General features: G+C 40.8%; 1 protein-coding gene across 14 annotated transcripts in view; it reads right to left on the bottom strand.

The window, feature by feature from the left end:
- Positions 1-25,000, bottom strand: part of LOC138031574 (uncharacterized) — a 91,856-nt gene that overhangs the window by 50,261 nt on the left and 16,595 nt on the right. For 3 of the 14 annotated variants that reach the window (XM_068879302.1, XM_068879264.1, XM_068879339.1), the window contains exons 5-10: positions 18,550-18,684; positions 17,729-17,769; positions 15,143-15,176; positions 3,250-3,384; positions 2,446-2,501; positions 2,242-2,292 (exon numbers count right to left, since the gene is read on the bottom strand). In XM_068879302.1, coding sequence (XP_068735403.1) covers positions 2,242-2,292; positions 2,446-2,501; positions 3,250-3,384; positions 15,143-15,176; positions 17,729-17,769; positions 18,550-18,684 — 452 coding nt within the window. Of the gene's footprint in view, positions 1-2,241; positions 2,293-2,445; positions 2,502-3,249; positions 3,385-15,142; positions 15,177-17,728; positions 17,770-18,549; positions 18,685-20,537; positions 20,759-25,000 lie in introns of those variants that run through there. The other 11 variants (XM_068879479.1, XM_068879381.1, XM_068879439.1 and 8 more) reach the window with 6 other exon arrangements.

Raw genomic sequence — 25,000 nt, 5'->3', positions numbered from 1 at the left:
ACGGTGCACGTACCACAGGCAACCCAGTGTACCCTCACGGAGGGTCTAGTTTATAGGTAATTACTCTCGGTGACTTTGTTCAGTGCAGCAAAATGGACAGTAGCGGGTGGTGATTTCATTGCCTAAAAGCAACTCACTTAAAGAAACTATACTTTTTCCTACAACAACAAGGATTCAAATAGCTTCAATTCTTACAGAGTTCGATGAAAATCCGGATTTATAACATGCGGTAGGACAAAAAAGCGGTTGTGTTGTGTTGGCTTTTATCCTTATAACTCGTTTTTCATTATTATTTTATTTTACCCTCAGTCTGCATTGTACCCCCGGTCTGCAGTCTGCGTTTTACACTGACCGATTTTGAAACGTAAAGCTGGTGACCAGCGAAGGATTTCATAAATTACTTTCGTGTTAGCCTGTTCCAGGCTCTCAGATAGTCAAGAAAACGAAAAGAACTGCGTGTGAAAAGCGAGTGGGGGCTTGGGTCGAGGCGAGTCGGGAGAGCCTGTAAGCATCTCTTTAAATTCTTCATTCCAGTATACCAGCTCCTGGTATACCCTCTGATTGGTCAATTTTGACAGTTTACATCAACACTTTCCTCATCATTTTGATTCACGCGCGGAGCACTTGCGCGGAGCACGAAAGAAAGACGTCAACTCTGTCGCCGAGTATCTTAAAGTATTCCCAAACGTACAAGCCCTCAGATTTGAGCAAAAGTTGTGTCTGTTCAACTTAAGTCGAAAAAAAGATCCGTTTGCAATGCTTCCAACTGGTTTTGGTAAAAGCATAAATTTTCAGTTACTTCCGCGCGTTGCGAAAGCGCTTCAATGTTGTGATACGACATCTCTCCACACCGCTTACAATATAGCATCACCGGGTACGATATATAGTTCGAATTTTATCGCACACACACAACTATTATGTCCCCTGCACGCCACAATCGTTAGCATTCAACGGCGCTCTCTGAAAACTCTGACGAACGAGAAAAATACAATTTGTTATTCTTTCTTATGCAAATACTTGGCTGCGTATTCGAATTCACCAGCTAAGGTCAATTAAATTTCTGCCTTCATCGCCTTCGAAAAAATGAGAGCAAAAAGAAAAAACCACTTTGAAAAAGCGCAAAAATTTGCCGAAAAGAGGCTTGTATTTCCGTTGCATGTCTTAAAGTTTTAAAAGATCAAGCGATTTTCAGGAAGCGAAGGTGATGGCTACGTGTCTGTATACTGCAAATGCAATTGAAGCCATCCACATGAAATATCAGTCTTTCACATTCGTTATCGGTTGTCCTGATGCATCAGAGCTGAAGTTTATTGATGAGACCATCTTATCATCTAGGCCAGAAACTTCAATGGTCGGGTTTCTGTTTTCCTTGGAAAAGTCAACAGAGCGTCGGGAACTCACAGCTTTCGAACTGGTCGTGTCTTTTGGTCGAATTTGCTAAATCTCCCGTCGGTGATTTCCTTGACACTGGTTTCTCGGTTGCTTTGACAATGCCTTCGTTCGCTTGTAAAGTTATTTTCTTAAAAGTGCCTTACATTGACAACGGAAGGTTTTTCGTTCCACACAAGGTCCAACTCGAAGGAAGCAGCAACATCGTCCAACACAACATTTTCGCCGCCAAATGTAAGAAACGGATAACGCTAAATAGGGGAAACTCTAGAAATCTTCGTTCCCAAACACTTCACGTTTTTCTTGGAAAACCTGAAGAACTTAGAAATATGGCCTTTAGAGAATCAACGCATCACCTCTGAACAACAATCAAGGAATCGCGCTTGAACTCGCGTGGAACCACACAATGCCGCCCATTTTCAACACTTTGACATTGACATTTTGACATGCGAAAGGTTATTTGCAAAGTGGGCGGAATGAAGAATTTAAAGAGATGCTTACAGGCTCTCCCGCCTCGCCTCGAACCAAGCCCCCACTCGCTTTTCACACGCAGTTCTTTTTGTTTTCTTGACTATCTGAGAGCCTGGAACAGGCTACTTTCGTGTCTTACCCCTGATAAATACAACCTCCATACAAACGTTTTGCAATTTCAACTAAAACCTTCAGTGAGCTATTGATCGTCGTTTTGAGAAGCCAAAAAATATCCAGTTTAACGCTATGGTTGATAATTATGGCGCGAAATATTTTTCCCACCATTCTCATTTCGTACTTCATTTCATGTCGTCAGCCTATTGCTATTTCTTTGCTCTGTGTCTTTTTCACAGTGTTTTGTATTCAGTTAGCATTTTATACCTGGTCCGCAGTCCGGGTCCGCAGTCTGCAGTCCGCGGTCCTTGTTTTATACTGACCGATTTAAAACACATAAATCAGTTAAATCCTCAAATATCTGTTGGAATGATTTTGGGAAATATTGCATACAATTCACTGCAGCAAACGTACTTTCGTTTGTAAACTACAGACTTCAAATGCCAACCACACAAATAAAACTGGAATTACCTTTGTCGGAGTTGGTGTAGGTGTAGGTCCAGGTAAAGCAGAAGAACCGTTGATGGCTGCAAAATGTACATTTACGCTTTCAATAATTATTGATTGGTGCTTTCATGTAAATGTTAAGTAAAAGATTCCATCAAAGCCCCTGGTTAACAAGAAAGTTGTTTCTAAGAAAATGCTTTAAAAGAATTGATGACACAACCACTGATTTGATATAGCCATTTAGAAAACAGTCTTAAGAAAATACGTGCCCTGATTGGTTAAAAATCGTTTTTCTATAACTCGATGGAGACACAGAACTGGCACGAGCAAAGAGAATTTACATTTTGATAATTAGAGTTAACAAGTTGTTTTCCTTTTTCTAGTCGCGTTGTTTTCTAAAAGAAATAGAAAACATGTACTCCGTGTCTCTATCGAGTTATAGAAACACGAGTGAAAGGTTGGGAGAACTCGAAAAAGCTGTGGAAACACTCGCCTGTGGCTCGTGTTCCCACAGCATTTCTCGTTCAACCCAAACTTTCACTCGTGTTTCTATAACTCGATAGAAACACGGTACATGTTTTCTATTTTTTAAATACTGGTTGGAAACGAATTCTAGTTTAAAGGTTGCTGAAGAGTGCGCAGATGTAATTATTCTACAATTATACATGCTACTCCTACGTACATTTAAGTCTGTTGAGGTAATTTGTGCATGTTGACATCACGTGAAACCTATTCCAAAAGCACATGGCATGGCTTGAGCAGTGATTTATAACAGGGGGATGATAATGATTATGATGATGACGATGATGTGACGACTCAACAACTCACCTAAACAATCAAATTCACACCCAGTAAAACAACATTTGTAGCCATCGGGACAGTCGCTATCATCTCCTTCAGTACAAAAATCGACCATATCCTCTGGGCACTCTGCACTTTCGAATTTTGGGCATATGCCTGGACCTGGAAAACATTCAGTTTAAATATGAAACAATTTTTCTTGAGAGGGTACATTGTTCTTCATAAGATTAGAAATGTGACTACAGTGTAGACCTTATAATTAATACTTGAACTGTGTGGTTGCTGCTACAATGTACAAATTGATTCTCATAGGGAAGATTCAAGTTTATTAGAGCTCAGCACATCTAATATCATACTAATAACCAAGAGAAAATGAGGGGACAGAGAGGGAGGCTCAGGGCGTTGGCCGGGATATGTTATGTCCACGAAAGTTATTTTTAGACGAGCGGAAGTCTTTGTTCTAGCGAACGTCTGTCTTCCGAGACGTCCGCATGCAGTCTTGCCTCGCTCTCAGGTTCTTAGTGAAAAGAGAAAAAGACGGCGCACGTGGAACGCTGATGAATATTTATTTTCTTTCAAACATCGGACCCAGGTTGGCCTGCATGCGGACGTCTCGGAAGACTTCCGCTCGTCTAAAAATAACTTTCGTAAACATGACATATCCCAAAGGCTGGACCGGGAGCCTCCCTCTCTGTCTTCTCATTTTCTCTTGTAATAACTTAATATCTGCAGTATATTGAAACGTTTGCATGCTAGGCAAATGAGCTACATGGGGCGTGTGACGATCTGCAGCTGCTTTTGCAGCACTATAAAATCTACCTCAATAAGGAGTAAAACTGCGGAATACTCGGCCGTTCTCGTAGCGGCAGATGCAGAGCGCTAGCTACTGAAAAATATTAATTAAGTGGCCTTACGAAGCCCTGCTTCAGTTTGCGAAGACTTTTCTCGTTAATAGATTCAATTTGTGGGTGAATCTTGTATATTCTCCTTGAAAACAATCCAGTACAGTTTATTAATAATCAACTTACCAATAAATGAAGCATTCCTGAACAAGTGGATGTCAAAAGGTCAATTAATTGCATGGCTTAGCAGTAAGAAATGCTCGAACTTGTTTGAAGGTCAAAACAAAAGATTTTTCCTCCTTTTTTCCAGCGCGCTGTGCATTTTCCCCCGATTTTTCCCCTTGCATCCGAAACATAACGAAGTCGAAAAAGGCCGAGACTTACGCCATACGCTTCGCCGACCTTTGAGCGAAAAACAGCAAGCAGTGAGCTGATGTCACCCATCGCATGTCGTCACAAATGGCTTCCGGTATAGAATTTCCTAGCATTTTTCTTAAAAATGTATTGAAGACAATATCTCGAGAAAAATGGGGAAAAAAGGATTTCTTCAACGTGAAAGATGTTGCAGTGCAGTATCTCGCTAGGATATACCATTAAATTAACCAAATTTTATCTTTCTTCCAGCAACCCTTCAGTTCAATAAAATTTCAGGGCTCGAGGCCAACAAGTTACAAAGGAGTATTATCTTAGTCAAGAACTACGTGATAGAATCACTTTTTTCCACATGAAAAGTTGAAAAAACATTTTCCCTGATGCTTCTCGGAAAAAAGACATGACATTTCATCCTACTAGAGATTTTCATTGAGTGTGGTTTGTTTTTCGCGGGGATTTTTGAGAACACAGGCAGTATTATTTGCATGGCTGCACAAAGACCGACTTTCTCAGTCTAAAAAACTTTTCACATACCTTATCTGCTTTGTAATTGACACAGTTTACCGTGGAAAATACATATTATTCTGAGCTAATATAAATTTTACGGTTTATGTGATAAAATAACCAAATCCCATAACCCTCAACGTAACATGAATATAAATACCGATATCAAAATATTAAATCAAGTGAAAAGTTATGCCATGCACGAGCTATCGGATGAAGTCTCCAGCTTTGCTTCTCAGCATTGATCGTATAAATATAGCAAAATATTAGGAAGAATTCAAAGGAAACAGAGATCAAGGTTTATAAATACAAAACCTCGATTATTGCCATTCGCTAATAATTCAGCTTCGTGTCTTCGGACTCCCGCCGCCGCCGCCCATCCCGCCATGCTGCGCTTCAACTGGAAATAAAAAGGCACTCAAGACGAAGAAAATGAGTACAACCGTGAACGCCATCCTTGAAACCGCGTCTGTCAAGACGGAAAATGAAAAGGAAAGGTCTTTTTTCGTTGCTGTCTAGACGAACAAGTAACGTTTGTTTCATCGACTTTGTCACTTCACATCCCTCTGGCACACTGTCGAGTCACATGCAAAGGGATAAATTTCTGAAAGGTCTCCGTTTTCCATACACACTGGCCGTATTTGAAAAACGAACACTCCAGATAATTGAACTGAAAATTCAACTACATTACTTGCAAAAAATCTCGGACGTTTAACTTTCGGACACTTTTTCCCTCATTTCGCACAATTTTCGGACAAAAATTTTGGACACTGCACTGAAATATGTCTAAAGTAAATTTACGACTAAAAAACATGAATTAGACTGAAATAAAATCTGTGAAAATGATAGTTTTACTGTACCTTCAAGTTTTTATAGCCGGATACACCAACGAGAAAATAACACAAACTCAATCAAGCTTATGCATCAAGCAGTGTCTCAACTATAGAGTTCGGTCCAGAAAGGGAACTAAGGGCTTTGAAGCTTAATGTAGCTTAATGATCTGAGACAACATCTTCAAAAGGATCTTCTGGTTCCAGTACTTTAGTGAAAGCCTCCACTATGCCTGCCATCTCAAAACCCTTCCTTACCACATCTGGTTTGTTTCGGAGGTAGTCGTACAAACCAACAAGCCAGCGGGCGTGAATCGGCTTCATTACAGATAACTTAGTGGTGACATCAGAGGAGTGTACATCAACACCTTTGTCGACCTGCTTTGCGATTTCCGTTGCATACCACTCCTGAAACTTTCCTTTCAGAAACTGCTTGGCAGGACCATTTACTGTCAAGTCGAGCGGCTGGAAATAGTTGGTCATAATGATCATATCTGCTCATCAGGAAGGGAAAGCTCTTTGCGTTTCTCCACGACAAAAAACAACCTTCTCCAAGTGCTCAATCACTTTGTCTTCATTGCTCCAATGGTTTGGAGTGAAAGTCAAGTTAAAGTTTTCCGGAAAAGTGATTCCTTGTGGAAGGCATCGCGGGCTCTTACCCTCGTAAATTAGCTGCATCGGAAGAAAAAGACCTGACATTGTTACCGTGAAAGTTCCAGTAATCAGCTCCTTTTTCCCTTTCCCACAAGTGGCACGCTCTTTTCCCCATTTTTATGGAGGGTGTGACTTGCGGAACAGATATAGGACAATGGGGTTTGAAAGAAATTGAGAATTAGATCTGCTGGCACAGTTTTTATGGCTTGTAGGGTGTTTATCTTTCGCTGGTACGACAGTTTCGCTTCCTTCAAGACTCCCGGGGCCACGGGTATCTTCTCAGTGGCAGCCATTCTCATTGTCATCTTCTTGCCTTCTCTCTCCATGCGGTAGAGGACATACCTACCCCAGTCATAACTAAGGCTCAAGTAGCCCCCGTGCTCAATCAATATGGTACGGTCATTGGCCATAACTATTCCTTTGGCAATAGCATTTATCACGGCAGCTGTTACCGGGGCACCTTTTAGTCGCAGGGCTTGTATCGTTTCGATGGTCTTTTTCATAAGGTCTTCAGGTTGTAATGCAGGTCGCCCACGCTTTCTGAAGCTAATTTCGCTAACAGGCCCATCTGTTGTTTATTTGGTTTGAATGAAAGCTTTCTTGAAATCACTGACCGTTTGCTTAGTAAGTCGAGGATATTTTCCTTTCAACAGACGCACTGTCTGATTGACTTCGTGCCTTACAGCATGCTGACCTATTTCTGCTCTTTCCTCGGCTGACCACTTGATGTATTTCCCTCGCTTTGTACCTTTGTTTTCTAGCCCAGTGAATTCTTTTGTTACTTCTTCGGTTTCTCCTGCAGTGAGGTTTACAACGTCCATTCTATCTTCTTCTGTCGGTGCCGATGAAATTGCTTGTAGAGGGGTTTTCGGTGCCTTTTGAAAACAATTTAAAATAAACATCTCTGAAATAAAACTGATCAAGGAAAACTTTCGAACAATACAAAATAAGGTTCGCTCAAACCTACTGACAAAGTCGTGAATGGCGCCAAGACGTGAAAAGCCGGCGGGAAAGTCCCCAGAGCATGTCGCAATAAATACCCCAAGAATGTCATTTCGCAATTTAGGCTGTGAATGTACAACGACAGTAAAACGAGCGAAATTCGAGAATTTCGAATTATTCAACTTTAAAGACAAATGGAAATTGTCTTCAAGCACCTGATCGCTAGCCGAGGTTGGCATGTTTATGGTAAAACTGTCTGGCCAAGCCCAAAGAAAGGTCAAAGATTGTATGGCCAAAGACAACGAGACACAGACGCACTTCTTGTTGATCAGTACGCTGTCGCCTGGATGATGAAGAGAAAAGAACAACTGGTAGCTGATGTTGTAGGCCAAGTTCCACAAGAAATAACTTGTTTTGTGTACTTTTTCCTACATCACGGTGGCAGCATCGATGCAACAGTTGAGGATGAAAGATACAGGCCTTCTCCAATTGCAAAGAGAGGGCTTGAGATAGTCCTCCGAGCTACGTTTAATATTGAAGACAGCAAGCGGTTTCTTCTTCTTCGGCTCAAAGAGCTTATTCAAAAGAACTACGAGCTTCTTGATCTATCACCTCGGTCACCGACAGCTACAGATGAAGAACGACACGCTAGTGACAATGAAGAGGACCTTTCAATTGTGTTGATTGATGATGATGACGGAGATGAATGTGGATTAGCACCACTGGCAAGGGCGTGACCGTACTAAAAGGCTATTCAGGTCGTGATAGTTATCTTCGCGTTCTTTGTAGTCGGTCGTTCAAGGTCATAAAATCAACGGTTTTGTTGTGAATAAAACGAGGACATAAAGACCTTGTTCCTAGATCTCAGATTATAACTTACACCTGCATTGGCCAAATCTGTTACAGCCTCATTCATTATTGCTAAAGAGCACGTGTAATGCCTACCTGCTACCAAGAGAAAATGAGAAGACAGAGAGGGAGGCTCCCGGTCCAGCCTTTGGGATATGTCATGTTTACGAAAGTTATTTTTAGACGAGCGGAAGTCTTCCGAGACGTCCGCATGCAGGCCAACCTGGGTCCGATGTTTGAAAGAAAATAAATATTCATCAGCGTTCCACGTGCGCCGTCTTTTTCTCTTTTCACTAAGAACCTGAGAGCGAGGCAAGACTGCATGCGGACGTCTCGGAAGACAGACGTTCGCTAGAACAAAGACTTCCGCTCGTCTAAAAATAACTTTCGTGGACATAACATATCCCGGCCAACGCCCTGAGCCTCCCTCTCTGTCCCCTCATTTTCTCTTGCTGCTACATAGTAGAACCTGTGCAACTGGCTACTTTAATAGACAGAGTCTAGCTATAAAAGCCTCAGTCAGCCGTCCAAGGTTCACTTGGCAGTTTGTCTTCTAGAGTAAAATCAACTAGCTGTTTGCAACGAACGTCTGGTTTCTCGTTCTATTGCGCCTTGCGTTACGCGTTTAAAAGCCAATTATGCATTTTGATACCAAGGAACACCGTTCAGAGAGTTTGCGTTCACATTTCTATCTGTATTTCTCGAGAGTTTCAATACACGACGCGAAATAAGAATGACACGCCAAGTGACCCACACTACAGTATTCTATCGTTTCTCCTAGCTTCCCTTACCATTCTGGAAACGAAACACTATTTTTTGTTTTTTGAAATAGTTTGTTGTTAAAAGTCTGGTCCACCGCATGGCATATTGCATGTAAGTTCAACCTTTGCAGGGACATAACCGAGAAAAATCCTGGTTCACATCCTATTGATCCTTGTAAAACAACTGTCAAGGTGATGTTTTAGCGTATGGCTCAAATGCTGGTAGTGAATGTGCAGCTATGTCACTAAGTGCTGAATTATATAATTATGACAGGAAATTAATTACTTCCCTGTAATTATCAGTTATAAATGTAGGAAATGAACTATACACTGCCATATCAAGCTTATTGAGACAAACATATTTCATGTTAACAGAATTACCTGCAGAAGTCATAGCGTTCAACACAACGTTTCAGATTCAATACAGCCCAAGTCATACTGGTAATGTACTTGGAAGTTGCACAATAGATTTTGCTTACTTTATGTCTTCGATTACCCTGGGTTCCAGAGGTTATTTTCTCGCTGTGAAAAGAGCGAGTCACGAAGCGGCGAGAAAAACCTCTGGTACAAGCCGTTAAAAACCTCACTTCCATGCAAACCAACTTATTTTGATTGACTTCCAGAGTAAACCGGTTTTATCCACGTGATAAAAATATTTGTGCAATGTTTACCGGTCACTCTACTGGGAAATTCTCACGATGGAGTGAGTAAATCGTTGTCACTGTCACGTAACAAAAAAAATAAAATCGAAACTGTTCAATGAAATAAACCAAAAACTTGGAATGTTGAAGGAGACAAATTCATAAATCACCTCACCAGTACTCAAGTCTATGGGATACATCGTTTCTGAGTTTTTTATCGAAGCGTTTCACTATTATTTGTTAAAATCCAAACGTGAATTGGAGAAATACGAAAATTGCATTCAAGTCCTAGAATTAGAACTGAAAAAATTTAAAGAACTTTACGTCGAATCCCTGAGCAGTTTCAATATGACTCGAGGCATTGAGGTGTAAAGATGTCAGAAGCTCAGTCACACCTTCGTCAAATTCCCAAACAAAATCAGAGTGCTTGTTCGATTACGCCCCCTCTAAGGCCACCCAACAGCAAACATTCATCCAGCGTCAATGAGACGAATTAACCTCAATCTGCCAGCCATGAATTTGTGATTATCGTGTCGCTATCGATCGCCACTGTGCCGTTCATAGTCTTCTTGTATTACACCCAGTGAAAAACCGGTTTGAGCGTCCCCCTCGACTTAACCAATGGCAATCCTTATAAAAAACGGTTTTTCGATCGACCAATGAAATCTCCAGGGTCAAAAGTTGACTCTGGAAGTGGAAAGCGCAACGTGATTGGGGCGGCATGTTCAGAAAGGTTAACAGCCTGTACCAGAGGTTTTTCTCGCCGCTTCGTGACTCGCTCTTTTGTCGCTCTTTTCATGGCGAGAAAATAACCTCTGGAATCCAGGGTAGTCTTCGATAGGTGCTTTCCAAAATTTGGTCACAGAGAATTATAATTCTTTATTTTTTCTCAATGCGTGAGTGGGCAGAATTAAAAAAATCCTGCAATCTGATTGGTTCGGGGAGCGGGCGGAATTTTCTCATCCGGCTTGCTCACGGCAGGCGGAATGCTAGCCTTGAACTTGGGTGATGACCTTAAATTTCCAATTTCTTTTTTAACCGACTACGTTTACATACAGAGGTTATTTTTCATTAGACAAGAGGTTTGGAAATAGAATTCAAATAAAAAATATTTCTCTTTGAAACGTTCAGTTTTTAAGTCCTTTAATACTGCATTCACTATCAAGCGCGGTGCGAGTCAATAATTAAAACAAGTGATTTCATAGAGGGTGGGAGAAAAAGAGGAAAAAAATAAATAAGTTATTTACCAGCAAAGGGTCGGTCCGTATAGCAAAAAACTGTGACATCGGTCTTGAAAAAGCTACCCTCGGCCTGCGGCCTCGGGCAGCAATTTGAAGGCCTCAGCTGGCAAATAACATATACATGACAATTGGGTACATATTACTGTGAGTATTTAAATTACAACAAATGGTATATTTTAAATATTTGATTGTCGTGCTATGGATTCATTTGGCACGGCCATCCTCAAGGAACTTGTGTACTTCTGAAAGTATTTTCAATTGACCTTCTGAGCTAGCTTTCACGTGTAGTGCCACGTGACTTTTCGTGTAAACAAACCTCCAAAGTTCGGACATTTGGGAAGATCGGACATATAACACACAGTGAGATGGCGTGGCGAGCAGATAGGAAATGTTAGTTTCTTTTTGCGTTGGACATGGAAATGATGCAACAAAGACACAAGTCACTTCGATGATTAGCATTTGATGTGTGACGCGGTAGTTTTACACTCTTACTTCCGTCTTCGACAGGATTTACGGTAGTGAGTCAGCTTTTGAACATCTTCGATCCCTAGGCGGACGGAAACGAAATGTATTCCTTACATTTGGTTATTACGAATACCTTCATGTATTTACATTGTCATATATTTGTGCACTTCGAGGTCAGTAATAAATAGAGGATATTACACGGTGGCGAGAAGATATGAATTTTATGTTCGAGTGGCAAGAACAATATCTCACGAGTGAGCGAAGCGAACGAGTGAGATATTGTTCTTGCCACTCGAACATAAAATTCATATCTTCGAGCCAACGTGTAATGTTCTTTTTATTATATGGAGACTAAATATTGATAAATTCCGATTTTATTGTGTTTCAAAGTAGTCAAGTTTTACAAGTACGGCTGGGCTTTATAAAAAAGGCGGGAATCGTGACGTCATTGAACGATACGACACTCACAAAGGTGACATACGGAAAATACGCCACTCGGGTCCCGGATGTAGTGGCGTATGGAATCTACGAGTGGTTTAGTTCCCAGTAAAACACTCTCCTCCATATAATAAAACCAAATAAATGTGATTTGAGTGTGTGTAAATCGAGCCTTCTCTGTCAGTGAGCCTTCAATTCGAAAACGCTGAATCAGTCCATCTAACAACAGTAAGCAGTCCTGTTTGCTACAGTTCCAGGGTCAACATGTCTAAGCAGATGCCTATTAAAGAAGGACTTCTACACAATGAATATCGCAGAACTTAAAAAATATTTGCAGGAGCGTGGAGTTTCAGTGAGTGAGTTTAGAAGTCTTCGCTAATAGAAATCGCCGCTGCAGTTGAAGCAATGACGCTTTAATTTAATCAAGGTAATTGCCTCTAGCGCAAATAATGCTAATCTGGCAATGGATGCTATCAGTAGAAAGACAAAACCGACGATGCAGACAATTTATTTATCCCAATCAAAAGCTCAAGAACTGCACTTCTGCCCCAATCCATTTTCCATGCAATCAAGATCATGAACAATTTCATCTCCTCGGCGCCATTCGGCTTCCACGATATTTCAGTTTAACCATTTAACGTACCACTCCACTGAATGTACTGAATACAAGCAGGGACTCGCCGCTTACAAGTCCTTCGATGATTGTCGCTTATTTACAGACGGTTTAACACGTTGATTCTTTGCAAAGTGAAGTGTGTCCATGTATATGAGAGTGTAGCCAAAGTGAAGCCCTTCATGAAAAGGATTTGTTGACCGAGGAAGGAAAAACACCTTTCCAAAAATAAGTTAAACTCACATACTCATGTACATCAGTGTTCCTTCACCCGAAGGCACTAATCTGCCAGATGAGGAGCGATATCTGAACATTTTTACCACAAAAATGTGCCAATTACCTACTAGTAGTCCTGTTATCTTGTCTTTATTAGAAAAACTTCATTTCACTACAGAACTTGCAGACAGGTCAAGTTGATGAAACCGCTCAATCAAATGAAAGCAAGCTTGTGAGTGGTATTAATGAATTAAGAATAAACCACAAGAGTTTCTAAGACTGATGCAAACATTTCGACGGAAGAAGTTTCGGGAGTTGTTGTCTTTCAGTGATAAAAGACTGATAAAGAAATTAACTAAAGTTCGTTGAGAGCACCACGACAAAGCAATGGCAATGTGAGGACTGGGGGTCATAACCGTTTCAAAGAGCAAGAGAGTCTTCTCAAGAAAAACTGATAGTGCTGAAAATGTCACAAAGTTGGTACAGCCCATTCTCTCTTTTTGAATGTCCCCTAATACACTTTGTTTGCCCCCCATAATTTTTCATAAACTATTGTTTTCAAATGCTCTTGGGAATATGTAATGTCCCCAAGAGCATTTGAAAACAATAGTTTATGCAAAATTTGGGGGGCAAACAAAATGTCTCATAAGGCATTCGAAAATAGAGAATAGCATAAGCACAAACATCCCTACATAATTGTAAAACAAAGAATGGAACCCTAAAATGCCAGAGAATGGGACTATTTCATGAAGTCAGTGCTCCCAATGCATGCAAGCGGGTTGTGAGCCATACCCACCACAAACTGGATTTGATCTCAAAGGGCTTTTTGATTACGAAGTGGCTTTTTTACGAAGGGCTTTTTGATTACGAGCAATAAGATTCTGAAATGCCAGTGTTCTAAAGGTTGTCCAAACACTGCTGTAGAATATATAAGTGTTACTGGAAAAACAGAGATCGGTTTGTGGCAACACAAATGGTCATGGTTTTGCATTGAAAGCAACTTCAAAGTACTAATTCAAGTTCAGCTTGAAATGTTTATAAGTGGGCTAAAACGTTGTCAATTTGTTGTGTGGAAACAAGGAATCTTCTCTAATGTGTGTGCCAAACTAGAGAAGAGTCGTTCCCTTTCTCCTCTTTTATATAATAATAATAATAATAATAATAATAATAATAATAATAATAATAATAATAATAATAATAATAATAATAATAATAATAATAATAATAGAAGTTCAAAATAGTACTTGAAATGAATATTTCATGCTTTCATGCTAACAATGAGTACTGTAAAAATTGTGGGAAGCAACAGATGCATCACCCAATATAATGAGTTTAAACTGTTCATGAATTACGACCGGTAATTTGACAATGTTTTTTCAGAATGGTTCGCCAAAAATCAGTAGATAATTTCTTTTAAGGGAAATCTCCCTAACAGTACTGTAGATATGTGTCATTCCAATTAACAGAAGGTCAATACTGTTCCATGTAATAAAAATAAAACCTCTTCAGTTTTCGTCAACTTCAATGAAGAAACTTTTTCAGTTTGTATTGGCTCAACGCTACATTGATCCCATGGTCAATGGTATGCACGATATATAATTACAGCTCAACAACAAAGGGTAGACTACTTACTATACAACTAGTAGTGTATTTACTGTCCTTTGAACACACAAACGAGTCACTGCGATGAGTCATGCCATTATCCGCGTGTTCCGTTTTCTGCCTCTCGATTGCTATACCTTCGGCCGGAAAATGCAAAAACTTGATCAGATCACCATTCAAGTTTCTTACCTATGACTTTGGGAATCGGGAATCGTTTTTACGTGTAACGGAAGCACGCCTTTTAGTCGAGCTCGAGAGCATTCTGCAACTCGCAATAAACGGTGGAAATGACAACTGTCTCTGATGTAGCTAATAAGTCACTTTTAAAACTACCGCGTCACACATCAAATGCTAATCATCGAAGTGACTTCTGTCTTTGCTGCATCATTTCCATGTCCAACGCAAAAAGAAACTAACATTTCATATCTGCTCGCCACGCCATCTCACTATGTGTTATATGTCCGATCTTCTCGAATGTCCGAACTTTCGAGGTTTGTTTACATGAAAAGTCACGTGACACTACACGTTAAAGCTAGCGCTCAGGCCCGGGTTGCTCGAAGCATGGTTAGCGGTAACGAGCGATAAATACCATGGAAACCTATAGGTTTCGGTACCTCTTAACCAACGGTTGGCGCTTACCAGGCTTCGAGCAACCGGCCCCAGAAGGTCAATTGTCGAGATATATTGCACATCTTCACGTGTCGCGCACGTGACAAAGTGACCTTTACGTGCACCACTGCACGAAAGTTTGGTCATCTTGGAAAGATGTTTTCACATCTCACCTTCGTTTCTCTTTCATGTGTTTCTGCAAAAGATGTTTCGATGAGTCATTTCGTTTCATCTTAAACCGTTCAATCAGCGTTTCCTTTCTCAAACACTGAGCAAGAATACCCTTCGATCAGTAAAAAACAACGTGCTTAGCCACTTCGGAACAAATACACTATTTTTACCTCGTTTCCATGGTCCAGTGGTCACTGTTAACACCTGTAATGAAGATAATCTCAAAAATTGTACTTTACCGGCCACGAATTTAAAAAGGAAAAGGAAAGGAAAGGAACTTTATTTAAGTGTCAAGTCGTTATAGCGCTGGAGCACTTATTCGGGATACTGTAAACTGACAAATGAAGTCAAGCACTTGAGTGGAAAAGTTGTTATGGGGAAGAACGGAAACAATTTTGGCATAAACTTTAACTCTACGTATATTTCCATCTTTTATATTAAAGTCCTCTGACTGTTGTTGTCGTAGTTCGAGCCAGGATGGCCGAATGGTAGAGTGTTTTGGCTCGTCACGCAATTGTTACTTCCAAAGTCTGCGTAAGAGGCTTCAGATAAAGTCAGAACTGTATACGCGTAAATCAGGACACGGACTATAAGAGTTGTTCTCTTGGTCGAGTGCTGTTTGCAGACGGACCCGTGCGACAATGAGGTCAACAAAAAGTTGTATCAATCGCAACAAAATATTTATTTTGCGAATAGATTAGAGACCGCCGTCCAAACATCACAGTGAAATCTGTTCAGAAGATATGTTAATGATTGACACGGCACATGACGTCATGTGCACGGAAGGCGCATAATTGAATATTTCTGAATAAGAACGCTTGTAGATGGGGTCGAGATAGTTTTGTTTTCGCTTTGCGTGATGTTCGATATATATATATATATATATCCCCACTTCCAGTTAGTTTTGTGTGGTCTCGGATCAAAACAAAACTCTGTTGAAATCAGCATCTCCCACTTCTCGATTTTCAAACGGTCAGTGTAAAACGCAGACTGCAGACTGCAGACCATGGATAAAATGCAGACTGGTGGTAAAATAAATATTTATAATAAAAAACGAGTCATAAGCTTAAAATAAAGAGTGTTTGAAAGACAATCCTGTTTTACGTAAATCTGTCAACAACTCACATTATCATGACTGCAGGTCGCTGCACCCTTTGGGTTTAGTCCATGAAAAATCCTCTGTGCTTTGTTTTTGCGCTTCCAGATGCATTGAAATGTTCAGTTATTTCTCACGCCAGTACATCGAGGGATATCGATCGATAATATAAACCAACAATTATTACTCGGAATACCTGAAAGGTACCGAGTAAAAGGTTGTTCACCATTTACCACAAAAATCCGGAAATTTCGGTTGGAATGTAAATGGTAAGCCTATTTTAGTCTTCCCAAACGACAAATTTCCTGAGAAAACGGGATTTCTTGAAAGGTAGTCCAAAATTCCCAAATTAAACGGAAACGTATTGACATTTGCATACTCCAATGATTTTAACTCCCTCCAGACTCTCTCGGTAACCTTGAACGGATTTTGTAAATGGTACACGCCGTTTCCAACTAAATTTCCCATTCGGGAGATTTGCTTACCATTTGAACAAACCTAGCAGCAACTGGTTTCTGCTAGTAAATGGTAAACGACCGTAATCCCGGTTGTCGTTTTTCAGTGCAACGAACTGCACAAAGAATTTCATATATTCCGAGCAATTAGGACACGGGGATTTCATTGGTTAAGCTATGCGTGATAACCCCAAGGGAGGGGTTATAATTAAAAATAACATCTTCCAGATGCAAAACGAACGAACTGTTGAACTGAAGGATAAACATAACGTACACGAAAGTGAGTGAAAGGATCCAACTAAGAAATTTTTACATCTCAGTGATGCTGGCTTAAGCGATTGAAACGTTACATTGTTGCAAAATCCACGTTATTTATGTCTCATGCCTGTCAAAATAAATTGAGTTATTAGGTAATTACTCTCGGTGACTGTGTTCAGTGCAGCAAAATGGACAGTAGCGGGGTGGTGATTTCATTGCCTAAAAGCAACTCACTTAACGAAACTATACTTTTTCCCACAACAACAAGGATTCAAACAGCTTCAATTCTTACAGAGTTCGATGAAAATCCGGATTTATAACATGCGGTAGGGCAAAAAAGCGATTGTGTTGTGTTGGCTTTTATCCTTATAACTTGTTTTTCATTCTTATTATTATCTTAGTCTGCATTGTACCCCCGGTCTGCAGTCTTCATTTTACACTGACCGATTTTCAAACGTAAAGCTGGTGACTCGCGAAGGATTTCATAAATTACTTTCGTGTCTTACCTCTGATAAATACAACCTCCATACAAACGTTTTGCAATTTCAACTAAAACCTTCAGTGAGCTATTGATCGTCGTTTTTTAAAGCCAAAAAATATCCAGTTTAACGGTTGATAATTATGGCGCGAAATATTTTTCCCACCATTCTCATTTCGTACTTCATTTCATGTCGTCAGCATATTGCTATTTCTTTGCTCTGTGTCTTTTTCACAGTGTTTTGTATTCAGTTAGCATTTTATACCTGGTCCGCAGTCCGGGTCCGCAGTCTGCAGTCCGCGGTCCTTGTTTTATACTGACCGATTTAAAACACATAAATCAGTTAAATCCTCAAATATCTGTTGAAATGATTTTGGGAAATATTGCATACAATTCACTGCAGCAAACGTACTTCCGTTTATAAACTACAGACTTCAAATGCCAACCACACAAATAAAAGTGGAATTACCTTTGTCGGAGTTGGTGCAGGAGTAGGTGCAGGTAAAGCCTCTAAATGTGGAAAATACAGAAGAAACGTTGATGACTGCAAAATGTACATTTACGCTTTGAATAATTATTGATTGGTGCGTTCATGTAAATGTGTACTAAAAGATTCCATCAAAGCCCCTGGTTAACAAGAAAGTTGTTTCTAAGAAAATGCTTTAAAAGAATTGATGACACAACCACTGATTTGATATAGCCATTTAGATAACAGTCCTAAGAAAATACGAGCGCTGTTTGGTTAAAAATCGTTTTTCTATAACTCGATGGAGACACAGAACTAGCACGAGCAAAGAGAATTTACATTTTGATAATTAGAGTTAACAAGTTGTTTTCCTTTTTCTAGTCGCGTTGTTTTCTAAAAGAAATAGAAAACGTGTACTCCGTGTCTCTATCGAGTTATAGAAACACGAGTGAAAGGTTGGGAGAACTCGAAAAAGCTGTGGAAACACTCCCTGTGGCTCGTGTTCCCACAGCATTTCTCGTTCTCCCAAACTTTCACTCGTGTTTCTATAACTCGATAGAAACACGGTACATGTTTTCTATTTTTTAAATACTGGTTGGAAACGAATTCTAGTTTAAAGGTTGCTGAAGAGTGCGCAGATGTAATTATTCTACAATTATACATGCTACTCCTACGTACATTTAAGTCTGTTGAGGTAATTTGTGCATGTTGACGTCATGTGAAACCTATTCCAAAAGCACATGGCATGGCTTGAGCAGTGATTTATAACAGAGGGATGATAATGATTATGATGATGACGATGATGTGACGACTCAACAACTCACCTAAACAATCAAATTCACACCCAGTAAAACAACATTTGTAGCCATAGGGACAGTCGCTATCATCTCCTTCAGTACAAAAATTGACCATATCCTCTGGGCACTCTGCACTTTCCCATTCTGGGCATATGCCTGGACCTGGAAAACATTCAGTTTAAATATGAAACAATTTTTCTTGAGAGGGTACATTGTTCTTCATAAGATTAGAAATGTGACTACAGTGTAGACCTGATAATTAATACATGAACTGTGTTGTTGCTGCTACAATGTACAAATTGATTCTCATAGGGAAGATTCAAGTTTATTAGAGCTCAGCACATCTGATATCATACTAATAACTTAATATCTGCAGTATATTGAAACGTTCGCATGCTAGGCAAATGAGCTACATGGGGCGTGTGACGATCTGCAGCTGCTTTTGCAGCACTATAAAATCTACCTCAATAAGGAGTAAAACTGCGGAATACTCGGCCGTTCTCGTAACGGCAGCTGCAGAGCGCTAGCTACTGAAAAATATTAATTAAGTGGCCTTACGAAGCCCTGCTTCAGTTTGCGAAGACTTTTCTCGTTAATAGATTCAATTTGTGGGTGAATCTTGTATATTCTCCTTGAAAACAATCCAGTACAGTTTATTAATAACCAACTTACCAATAAATGAAGCATTCTTGAACGAGTGGATGTCAAAAGGTCAATTAATTGCATGGCTTAGCAGTGAGAAATGCTCGAACTTGTTTGAAGGTCAAAACAAAAGATTTTTCCTCCTTTTTTCCAGCGCGCTGTGCATTTTCCCCCGATTTTTCCCCTTGCATCCGAAACATAACGAAGTCGAAAAAGGCCGAGACTTACGCCATTCGCTTCGCCGACCTTTGAGCGAAAAACAGCAAGCAGTGAGCTGATGTCACCCATCGCATGTCGTCACAAATGGCTTCCGGTATAGAATTTCCTAGCATTTTTCTTAAAAATGTATTGAAGACAATATCTCGAGAAAAATGGGGAAAAAAAGATTTCTTCGACGTGACAGACGTTGCAGTGCAGTATCTCGCTAGGATATACCATTAAATTAACCAAATTTTATCTTTCTTCCAGCAACCCTTCAGTTCAATAAAATTTCAGGGCTCGAGGCCAACAAGTTACAAAGGAGTATTATCTTAGTCAAGAACTACGTGATAGAATCACTTTTTTCCACATGAAAACTTGAAAAAACATTTTCCCTGATGCTTCTCGGAAAAAAGACATGACATTTCATCCTACTAGAGAGTTTAATTGAGTGTGGTTTGTTTTTCGCAGGGATTTTTGAGAACACAGGCAGTATTATTTGCATGGCTGCACAAAGACCGACTTTCTCAGTCTAAAAAACTTTTCACATACCTTATCTGCTTTGTAATTGACACAGTTTACCGTGGAAGATACATATTATTCTGAGCTAATATAAATTTTACGGTTTATGTGATAAAATAACCGAATCCCATAACCCTCAACGTAACATGAATATAATTAACAATTATTCCTCGAGCCCGAATGGGCTCTGAGTCAATAGCCCATGAGGCCGAAGGCCGAATGGGCTATTGTCTCAGAGGCCATGAGGGCGAGAGGAATAATTGTTTTAGTAAAATCCAACTAGTTGGTCAAAAAAATTTCGAAACAAAACATCTTTCGCTAGTTAAAGCTAGACTTTAATTGTTTTGGTTTTCAAAGCCAGCGCTTTTCGCTACTAGTGGGCTATAACAAATAGCCTACTAGTAGCTCAACCAATCAGAACACAGCATTGATAATAGACCACTAGTTGGATTTTACTAAATACCGATATCAAAATATTAAATCAAGTGAAAAGTTATGCCATGCACGAGCTATCGGATGAAGTCTCTAGCTTGGCTTCTCAGCATTGATCGTATAAATATAGCAAAATATTTGGAAGAATTCAAAGGAAACAGAGATCAAGGTTTATGAATACAAAACCTCGATTATTGCCATTCGCTAATAATTCAGCTTACGTGTCTTCGAACTCCCGCCGCCGCCGCCAATCTGGCCATGCTGCGCTTCAATTAGAAATAAAAAGGCAGTCAAGACGAAGAAAATGCGTACAACCGTGAACTCCATCCTTGAAACCGCGTCTGTCAAGACGCAAAATGCTAACAGCTCTATGTGCCAACGTGAAAACCTAAGTTCAGTAAGCTCAGTTCAACCAAGCTTCTTGGAGCGCGATGCTTCATATCAAATTTCCGTTACGTCCACCAATGACTGTAGTCAAGGTCTCATACTTGTTGACATAACATTGAACAGGCGGTGTACAAATGAAAAGGAAAGGTCTTTTTTCGTTGCTGTCTAGACGAACAAGTAACGTTTGTTTCATCGACTTCGTCACTTCACATCCCTCTGGCACACTGTCGAGTCACATGCAAACGGATACATTTCCGAAAGGTCTCCGTTTTCCATACACACTGGCCGTATTTGGAAAACGAAGACTCCAGATAATTGAACTGAAAAGTCGACTACATTACTTGCAAAAAATTCCGGACGTTAAAATTTCGGACGTTTAACTTTCGGACACTTTTTCCCTCATTTCGGACAAAAATTTCGGACACTGCGCTGAAACATGTCTAAAGTAAATTTACGACTAAAAAACATGAATTAGACTGAAATAAAATCTGTGAAAATGATAGTTTTACTGTACCTTCAAGGTTTTACAGCCGGATACACCAACGAGAAAATAACACAAACTCAATCAAGCCTATGCCTCAATAGGGGCGTAGCCAGGGGAGGGTTCCAGGGGTTCCGGAACCCCCCCTCTCCTATTTATAACAGTGATTTTATCCCAGCAAGAGTGTAATGGACTCTCGATTCCTAAAATTCTTCGTTTTGTTCTATGCTTACAATAAGCACAGTGAACGTCATTGTGTTGTCTATCTGCGTTTTACTTGCATTTTCGGAGACATGAGACAGAAATACTGACATTGAAGCAGCGCTGGAGTTTTATGAGAACGACCTTCCTTGTCCTGATGTGGTTGATGTTGAGCTCCTGCGATGGAAGAGAAAGTGGTGCAGCACTGAGGATGCCGACCTCCCCACCAGTGCAGTTCAGACACTCGCAGCATACACCTTACTCCAAAATGGCCCCCATTTTAGTATTCTTTTGTTTGATTACAAGTGGCCCTGTAGGCCTCGTTCAAGGTTAAATATTCTTTTGAATTCTACGTTTGAAAGCGAGGCCAAAAGGGCCAGTTTACAATGAAACAAAAGAATACCAAAATGGCTGCCATTTTGGAATAAGGTGTATGCGATTCTTTCCTAACATCCACACTTTGATCTGCATGTTGTGCACGTTGCCGATAACGTCAGCTGAATGTGAACGCTCATTCAGTACACGAAGAAGGTTAAAAACATACCTGAGGTCGACAATGTCAAGCGAGCGAGAGGCTGGGCTGGCGTTGATGAGCATCAATTACCACCGAGTGATAAATATCGAGGAAGCGATAAACACGTTCGGTCAACGGAAACCAAGGCGTCTTATGTTTACATAGCGTAAACGCCAAAGTCTTGTATTTTTAGACCAACCGTTTTCGTTGGAACCAATTTGGAACCCCCCATCCTAGAAATCCTGGCTACGCCCCTGTCAAGCAGTGTCTCAACTATAGAGTTCGGTCCAGAAAGGGAACTAAGGGCTTTGAAGCTTAATGTGGCTTAACTTTGATCTGAGACAAGATCTTCAAAAAGATCTTCTGGTTCCAGTACTTTAGTGAAAGCCTCCACTATGCCTGCCATCTCAAAACCCTTCCTTACCACATCTGGTTTGTTTCGGAGGTAGTCGTACAAACCAACAAGCCAGCGGGCGTGAATCGGCTTCATTACAGATAACTTAGTGCTGACATCAATGGAGTGTACATCAACACCTTTGTCGACCTGCTTTGCGATTTCCGTTGCATACCACTCCTGAAACTTTCTTTTCAGAAACTTACCCTCGTAAATTAGCTGCATCGGGAGAAAAAGACCTGACATTGTTACCGTGAAAGTTTCAGTAATCTGCTTCTTTTTCCCCTTTCCCACAAGTGGCACACTCTTTTCCCCCTTTTTATGGAGGGTGTGACTTGCGGAACAGACATAGGACAATGGGGTTTGATCGAAATTGAGAATCAGATCTTCTGGCACACTGTGTATGGCTTGTAGGGTTTTGATCTTTCGCTGGAACGACAGTTTCGCTTCCTTCAAGAGTCCCGGGGCCACGGGTATCTTCTCAGTGGTAGCCATTCTCATTGTCATCTTCTTGCCTTCTCTCTCCATGCGGTAGAGGACATTCCGACCCCAGTCATAACTAAGGCTCAAGTAGCCCCCGTGCTCAACCAATATGGTACGGTCATTGGCCATAACTATTCCTTTGGCAATAGCATTTATCACGGCAGCTGTTACCGGGGCACCTTTTAGTCGCAGGGCTTGTATCGTTTCGATGGTCTTTTTCATAAGGTCTTCAGGCAGTAATGCAGGTCGCCCACGCTTTCTGAAGCTAATTTCGCTAACAGGCCCATCTGTTGTTTGTTTGGTTTGAATGAAAGTATAATGTTCACTCACACACAAACGACATGTTAACAACAACAAGGTTTATTGCATAAGCCTAAGTTCTTACAAGCACGTGGAGGCTATGATAATGTATTCTAATTATGCAATTAATCATGACACCTCCCTTTTTTTTTAAACAAGATAAACCTGGAATGAATGATCAACCACTCATTAAGCATGAGTCAATAAAATGAACTTTCCTAGAATGTTTGCATTGTTTACTGTAAGAGAACAGTTCAGTTCATAACATAGTTCTTGTATCTTGCTGGCGATCTCACAATACGGCCACTGGAGGTACACTTTGCTTGTGTTGGCAGAGGGCTGCTTTCATTGGCAGCAGGCAGGGCCGATTCAGCATTACTAACAGGAACCGCGGGTGTGGCAGAGACAGGCGGTATCACCGCTTCATCTAGGGGTGGTCCCGTACTCACGACTGGGGGCTCATTTGTCAGCAACAAATGTCGACGATTGCGACGGTAGGTAGTGCCGTCAGGTGTTGAGACTACATAGGATCTAGGAGCAGCATGCTGGGCAGTAACTGTTGCAGGCTCCCAGGTCTTTCCCATTCGTATACGCACTGTTGCATGTGGCTTGATTTCAGGTAACCGCCTTACACCGTGATCGTAGTACATCTTCTGTTTATCCCTACGCTCCTTGAGCTTGTCATAGGCATTGTGAACCACTTGAGGCCTCAAGAGGGATACAGTAGAAGGCAACTTGGACTTCAACATGCGACTCATCAGCAATTGTGCAGGGGACTCCTTTAGTCCTGAGACTGGAGTGTTCCTGTACTCCAGGAGAGCTATGTACGGGTCATTTTCATCTTCAAATGCTTTCCTAAGCACCTTCTTGATGGTTTGTATCGCTCTTTCACTCATCCCATTTGACTGTGGGTATGTGGGACTCGAGGTGGTGACTTCAAATCCCCAATCCTTTGCAAACTGATGGAATTCCTTGCTTGAAAAGGGCATGTTATCGGCAATAACTTCATCTGGAATTCCATGCCGGGCATACATAGATTTCATACCAGTTATAACAGAACCAGCTGTCTTGTCTCTTAGGAGACAAAGTTCAGGGTACTTAGAATAATAATCAACAACAAGTAAATACGACTTAGAGTTCAGTTCAAATATGTCTGCACCTAGCTTCTGCCATTGCCTCTGAGGGACTTCATGGGGTAATAAGGGCTCCTTTTGATTCTCTCTTTGGTACTTAAGACATACAGAGCACTTGGAGATCATCCTTTCAATTGCAGTAGACATACCGGGCCAATAAACGACAGCTCTAGCCCTTGACTTGCATTTCTCCATACCAAGGTGACTCTCATGTATGCAGTTTAGAACATCCTGTCTTATCTCTAGGGATGATGACCTTCTCACCAATTAAGGAATAACAGACCTTCAGCTTCATGAATTTCAGCTCGCAAATTCCAGTAGTAGGCAACGGAAGCAGGTAATTTGCTTTTGTGGGATGGCCGACCATTCCTTTCAACTTTACTTAACATCTGAAGGATTTCATCTTGAGCTGTTGCTGCTTTCATCTGGGCAAGCTTCTCTTTAGTCATAGGAAGACGTTCCACGAGGCTGTGAACGATTACTCCCATGTCATCACTTAATTCTTGCTACGAGGGTGGTTCATCCAAGTAAGCTCTTGATAGTGTATCTGCAACATACATGTACTTGCCGGGGACATAGGTGATGTTAACTTCGTACTTCTGCAGTCTGAGAAGCAGGCGTTGAAGCCTTGGAGATACTTTGGTCAGCGGCTCCTTGTTAACATACAGTAAAGGCTTATGGTCTGACTCCACATCCACTGGCCGCCCATAAACATAATGGTTAAATCTCTCGCAGCCAAATACGACTGCAAGAAGTTCTTTCTCTATTTGAGCGTAATGCTCCTCCGCTTG

The sequence above is a fragment of the Montipora capricornis genome, chromosome 1 (genome assembly GCF_036669925.1).
Source record: "Montipora capricornis isolate CH-2021 chromosome 1, ASM3666992v2, whole genome shotgun sequence".
NCBI lineage: Eukaryota > Metazoa > Cnidaria > Anthozoa > Scleractinia > Acroporidae > Montipora > Montipora capricornis.
Note: the sequence above shows the minus strand (reverse complement) of the source record. Positions and strands in the feature narration are given on the sequence as shown.